Source organism: Hippopotamus amphibius, chromosome 4, assembly GCF_030028045.1.
Source record: "Hippopotamus amphibius kiboko isolate mHipAmp2 chromosome 4, mHipAmp2.hap2, whole genome shotgun sequence".
NCBI lineage: Eukaryota > Metazoa > Chordata > Mammalia > Artiodactyla > Hippopotamidae > Hippopotamus > Hippopotamus amphibius.
The window spans coordinates 116,551,486-116,558,401 of NC_080189.1; the positions used below are offsets into that span (position 1 = coordinate 116,551,486).

General features: G+C 42.5%; 1 protein-coding gene across 3 annotated transcripts in view; it reads left to right on the forward strand.

Moving 5' to 3' along the window:
- The window catches only part of DHTKD1 (dehydrogenase E1 and transketolase domain containing 1), a 48,649-nt gene extending 46,625 nt beyond the window's left edge, over positions 1–2,024 (forward strand). Inside the window, exons 17-18 of one of the 3 annotated variants that reach the window (XM_057733199.1) lie at positions 126–257; positions 719–2,024. In XM_057733199.1, the coding sequence (XP_057589182.1) occupies positions 126–230 (105 nt within the window). In that variant the 3' untranslated portion in view covers positions 231–257; positions 719–2,024. Of the gene's footprint in view, positions 1–125 lie in introns of all 3 variants that reach the window. The other 2 variants (XM_057733200.1, XM_057733198.1) reach the window with 2 other exon arrangements.
- Positions 2,025–6,916: the final 4,892 nt, after the last annotated feature.

Genomic DNA, 6,916 nt, shown 5'->3' on the forward strand with positions numbered 1-6,916 from the left:
ATTTTCCAAAAAGGTGATTTATGGTTAAACAACTTCAGAGAAATACATGCACATCCCTGGGTGAGCTAAGCAGAGCTCTGATCTAGTCCAGATGGCATTGTGTTTCTTTTCTGCTCCAATGATAGCTCCATCTGGTGAGCCGACCCACGTTGCCAGTACCTGCGGTGGGAATTGGCGCCATTCATCTACAGCAGCATGAAGAAGTCCTCACCAAGACCTTCACCCGATGATGCCCTTCAAAGAAACACTACTTCCTTGTAAGAAAACTGCCATGAAAAGAAATTCTTGCCTCCTCCACTCTCTCCTCCTTTCGTTAGGTACAATGAAAAGACTGTATTCCTGGAAGATGTTGAGATTGATCAGGACAGAGGAGAGGTTAATCCAGAATACATGGAACGGCCAAAGGAATTGTTCATCAAGACAGGAATCCCACAAGTTACTTCCATCCTTAAACGTACCAGAGTGTTATATTTTGTTAGATCTGAGTGAGTTGTAGAGCTGAGTTCTTATCCAGATGTTTTCACACTCAGCTCTTTCTAATTAACTGGATATACCCAGGAAAAGTTCTTGAGCCTGAATTTATAGCTGCATAGGGATTACCTCAACATTACTCCCTATTTTCTTGACGCATGTCACTTTCATGAATTTTCCCTTCTTTATTCAAAGTCCTTGACTACCTGTATTTTCGTTTTATGTCATCTCTGGTGCTGCTTTCCAGCCACTGTGAAAAACGTTTCACCAAACACTACAGGAAAACTGTATTATTGGGACTTCCTAGGTGGCGCAGTGGTTAAGAATCTGCCTGCCAGTGCAGGGGACACGCGTTCAATCCCTGATCCAGGAAGATCCCACATGCCACAGAGCAATTAAGCCTGTGAGCCACAACTATTGAGCCCATGTGCCACAACTACTGAAGCCGAAGTGCCTAGAGTCCGTGCTCTGCAACAAGAGAAGCCACCGCAACGAGAAGTCCATACACCGCAACGAAGAGTAGCCCCCGCTTGCCGCAGCTAGAGAAAGTCTGTGTGCAGCAACGAAGCCCCAGTGCAGCCAATAAATAAATAAACAAATAAATAAATTTAACAGAACTGTATTATCCCTGATTTGTGTTCTTCAAGATCACTGTTTTACCCGTTATCCTTAAACATAGGTCCTATAGAAATATAAACCTCCAGGTGTATGACCCTTTAGCACAGTATTATTAAGCTGTGTTATAGCTACAATGAAATTGATTTGTGGTCTACTTTGCCATACTATCTTTTTTTCCCCCTAAATTGTTCTTGCCACGATACCTTAAAATTTTTAATTAACTCTGGATGTCAGATATGGAAATTTCAGCCCCTGGTTGATGAGCCTGGCCTCTAAAAGTCCCTGCTGCCATATGATGCTAATCTGTGATACTTAAGGATCACTTTAACTTTGATAGCGGGAACTTCCCAACATCAGGTGCTTTGGGGATTTCTGGAGATCACCAACCCACTCCCTTATTCTGAAATTAAGTTTCGTACTGGAAGTATAACTAAACATCAGCAAACTGTGTAGCTTTACATGGCTTGGTGCTGCAGAGACGACCATGTACCATTCTTGTGCCTGGACCCTGTTTTTCTCAGAAACGGGGGAAGTACCGGGGCCCTGGAACACCCTCTCCACTTTTACTGGCAACGGTTAACGTCTTTCAGGATCTTTGTGTAGTTTGTTCTGGCCACAGCAGTAGATCCGTGACTCAAATCTTAAACGTGTACATTAGTGTACTGATCTGCCATTTCTGTAATATTCACATCCCTTTTATTCCTGTACACCTGAATGCTTCCTTCCTTCGTCAAGCCTTATAAATCATGTAACTTAATGCCACATATGCCAACCAGTAAAATTACAAAAGTCTATTTAATGAGAACGGTTATCGATGTTGTATATTGAACTAGAAAAAAATAAAAGCAGTGTCATTTTTTTTTTCAGATCTCTCGGTTCCTTGAGTTAAAACATTTCAAAAGTCTAAGCACAAAATGAGCTGGGAAACTAGATTTTTTTTAGTTGAGATCTCTCCACATTTCTAACTTTACACCTCACAAGTCTGTTTCTTGTTACATCTCCAGCTTGAGCCATGAAATGTCTTGTGTATCTCAACCTTCTTGCTCTCGATCACCACTGCAGCATGGATCAGCATTTTTTTTTTATCAGCATTTTGAATTACCTTGCAGGAAGGGACCATTTGAAGTATTCCAAATCAAGTACTCACATAATAAAGAATGGGATAAATATAATAAAGTAAAATATTTTAAAAATTGATAATGTGGTATTAATACCCCATCAATATCAATCTATGCTAGGAGCACGGAGTTTTAACCACTGGACCACCAGGTTAGTCCCCCCAAATATTCTTTTTTATAAGAACCATTCTGCTCAGTTTTCCTATGTTTTCCATATACATACTATAAGCAAAAATATTCTAAAGCATAGCCTTTTTTGGGCTGTTTTATTATTTTAAAATTAATTTAAAATTTTTTAAAGTTTTATTATTTTTAAAAATTTTATTATTTTAAAAATTCCTTGACTGACAATAGAAACAGTATCGCTTTTACAAAATTGAAGAAATATGGTTTAAATAAATTATAGGTTACACAGAAAGGAAGTCACAGACTAAAAATCAAGAGTTTTGGTCAGAGAAAGGCAAATACCATATGATATCACTTATATGTGGAATCTAAAATATGATACAGGGACTTACCTTGTGGTCCAGTGGTTAAGACTCCACGCTCCCAATGCAGGGGTCTGGGGTTTGATCCCTGGTAAGGGAACTAGATCCTGCATGCCGCAACTAAAAGATCCCGCACATGGCAACGAAGATCCCATGTGTTGCAACTAAGACCTGGCACAGCCAAATAAATATTTAAAAAATAAATTTAAAAAACATGATACAAATGAACTTGTTTACAAAATAGAAACAGACTCAAACTTATGGTTACCAAAGGGGAAAGGGGGTAGGGGAGGGATAAATTAGGAGCTTGGGATTAACAGATACACATTACTATATATAAAATAGATAACTACGTTCTCTCGAGTACAGGGAACTATATTCAATATCCTATAATAAGCCATAATGGAAAAGAATCTGAAAAAGAATATATATGTGTATATATATATATATATATATATGAAACTGAATCACTTTGCTGCACACCTGAAACGTAAATCAATTGTACTTCAACTGAAAGAAAGAGAAAGAAAGGAGAAAAGGAAGAAAGAAAGAAGAGTTGGGTCTTGAGGTTCCAAAAGCTTTACCTAATTTCTCTTAGATGTACTTGGACATTTGGTTTACATTTTTCAGCTTGTCAAAGGATTCAGGCTAAAACTATTATATTTTGGGGAAATTTGGACAAAATGTTTAAATCCTCAATATTTGTAACACCCTATTACACAAATAGATGACTCCTAAATTATTCTATGGAAGTAGTAATTCACTGTCATGTTTATATTTAAATCTGATAAAGCACAATCTAAAGCAGACTATTAGTTCCCCACAGCCATTTCCAAAATCAGTTAATTTTAACAAACTTTTAATAAAGTTTTATCTTTAGTGCTGTTTCCCTGTGTCTTCTCTGACTCATACAAAGAACCAGCTATAATGGAACAAAAATAAGACATGATGCTGTAAGAGTAGAATGGTATTTCCTCAATAAATAGTTTATTGAACTCCTGTTGCATACATGGCATTGTCCTGGACATTAGAAACACATGAAAGTTAAAGATAAAATGGGTTGACCATTGTCCTGAATGGACTAACAGTCTTTGAGAAGACAAAGCATTTTACAAGAGAGAGAATCTTCTTGTTGAATGTGCTCAAAAAGGCTATGATACAGTGATATTCCTGATAGACACAGATTAGGTGGCATCTTGTGGTTATGCAGGGAAAAGTCCTGAGTGGCATGTAGTAGTGGAAAGACTGAAGAATATTGGAAGGGGAATTCACAAAATTCTAGGATATAAAAGCTTATTCCCAGGCTTTTTCTTGCACCAGAGAGCTGTCCCAGAAACAGGTAGTAAAGAGAGGCGCAGGCTACTCTTCTCCTGGCAATTACATTTTCAACTTAGCGCATTTATTGAAGGGATTTATGAAATTAGTTCACAATCTAGTGTCAAAACTATATTCAAGTCAACCACTTGCAGGTTACTGGAGATGATACAAAAATCGAATAAGATCCTCACTGCTATCCAGAAATTCATGGTGTAGTAGGAGAGATTAGGCAAGTGTGAAAATGACTAAAACAAAGTAGCAGGAGAGAAGAATGAAGTCACAGGATGTGCAGATATGACTACAGCAGACTGCATTTTCCAAAAGGGCCAGAGCTGTGTTTTGTGTCCCATGAGCTCTTCCAGAATCTTGCCACATCCCCACCTGGAGGTGAAGTCTATTTCCCTTCCCTCTTGAAGTTGAGCAGGACTTTGTGGCTGCCTCTACAAATGCAACGCACTGAAGGTGATTCTGGGTCACTTCCAAGGACATGCCTTGGTACCCAACTGCCACATTGTGGGGAAGCCTGCCGGGATCAACTCGGCGACTCGAGGTGAGTGACGGGTGCCGCAAGCTTGAAGAAGACACAGACACAGACTGAAGAGAAAGATGGGACCAGGGGACTAAAGACCTCTAAGATCAAGAGCCTCGCTGATTGATCCCACGTTGCTTTTATTGAGTTCTCGGCATAGCCTAAGGGTCTAACACTCCCAGGTTAATCCCATAAACAATCAAAGGCCTCACATGACTGGGGGCAATGATCTTTGTTTGCCTCCTGGGTCCTGATTTGAGCTGGGCGTGGAGAGCAAAGCAGCCCTGGGGGCAGGAGACCTCTCTCAAAAGGATTAAGGGTCTGTGCCCCACCCGTGTTGGCCCCTCTGCGACTGTGCCTGTTTTAGGTTGTTCCTCCCTTGAGGAATTTTACCCGCCTTTGGCTAACCAGCCATCCCTCAGGACCAAACAGGGTGATATTAGTCTCCACGCCCCGCACCCTCAGCTCCTCCACTGCTCAAGCAGGACATTCTGAATCCCATCGCTCGGCCCACATACTTCAACATTTTCAATGTTTCAAAAAGGTTCCAGAATGTCTTCCCACAGAAGCCCAGGCCACATGGAGAAGCCAGGTGGAGATGTCTGAGCTGACAGCTTCTGCTGAGGACTTAGCCAACAGCCAGCATCAAATGCCAGACTAGTGAGTGAGAGCATCTTCTAACAATTCAAGTCCCCAGCCTTGAACCTGTCACAGATGACCCCATGTGCAGCAGAGACCCATGCAAGCCCAGCCTAAATTGCCACACACACACACACACACACACACCCCTGCATATGTATGGACGTGTATGTATATAACTTTGTGTTTGTTTAAAGACAAACACAGCTGGACACTATCTAAAGTGGTAAGGACAGATTTTAATCAATAATATACTATGTATTGCAGTAGGGAGAAGAATCCAGTGTGAACTAAACCCAACTTTGATTTGGATGGAAGTGACTGGCCTTTTCAGAGGAGAGTGAGAGAATAGGAAGGGGGCAGTGAGTGGGGGCTCAATAGAGCCAGCAAAGTGAAAAATTAAGTGAAAAAAAGATGGAAGGTTTGATCCCTGTGAAACCCATCCAGGTTTGTTAACTGGTGCTAATGGAAGTTAGGCTCCTATCCTTCTACAGAGCCTGGGAGCCAGAGATCCTATTTTCAATCCTTGGCTGCAAGAAACAGTCAATTCTTTCAGCAGCCACGAGCTTTCCCATGCAGATACTTTAAGGCGGGGGCCACACAGCTGGAGGTGAGCGGCCTGCCAGCGATTGAACCTTCATCTGCCCTTCCCATCACTGGCATTACCGCCTGAACCATCCCCTCCCCGTCTCCTGCCCCACCCCATGCCCACCCTGTCCAGGGGAAACATTGTCTTCCAGGAAACCAGTCCCTGGTGCCAAAAAGGTTGGGGACCATTGCTTTAAGGGGACTAGGGTAATCCTGGGGTGGACCTGTTAGGAACTGCGTGGTGTTTATTCAACTCTTTACAGGCCAAGGTAAGGCTTAGCAGAGAAAGGCTCAGAGGAGCCTGGCTAGAGTGTGGTCAAGGAGAGACTCTACGTGTATTTTGCTTCTTTTCCAGACACACATCTAAGCATTAGAACAGATCATTAGATTTGGTGACCTTTGAAATAGCTTGCTTCAGCAGATGTTAGAGCAGAAAGTTAGATTGCAGGGGTTTAAAATTTGAGTAAGGAAAATACATTTGAGGGCCTTTTATGTGTCAATCCCTTCCTTCATTTAATTTTCGGAACCGTAGGAAGTGGCTATTATTACCCTTATTTTACTGAAGCAGCTCAGAAAGGTGAATTGCCCAAAGCCAATAAGAAGTAGGCGGGACTAAAATGTACGGCTGGCAGATTCCTAAGACAGTATGATCTCCCTTACACTACGCCGCCGTCCAAGAGGGGAGAAAAGAGACTAGTCCAGAGAAACAAAATCCTGGTGTATTTCGGAGAAGCTAAAGGAGTGTCAAGTAGTAGATAGTGGAAGGGATTCCCTGGCGGTCTAGTGGCTGGGACTCCCCGTTTTCACTCCCGAGGCCCCGGGTTCAATCCTTGGTCAGGGAACTAAGATCCCGCTAGCTGCTCCACGAGCCCGCCGCCCCCCCCCCCCCAAAAAAAAAGTAGTAGTAGATAGTGGAGAGTTCAGAAGCTATTGAGTACAAACAAAGAGTCACAAATTTCTAAAAAATTCCTAGCGGTACCAATAAGATGGAAGCAAATAAAAAGGTTGTTTGGGTCCTGCCAACTCCGCGGGCTTCTCAGCCCCAGGGCTGGGGATCGAACCCCGGGCCGCGCTCCTGGGGCGGTCGCTCCGGCCGGGTTCTGACCCGCCCGGCGGGGCGCCCCAGGGCCGCGGTCAAAGACACGGCC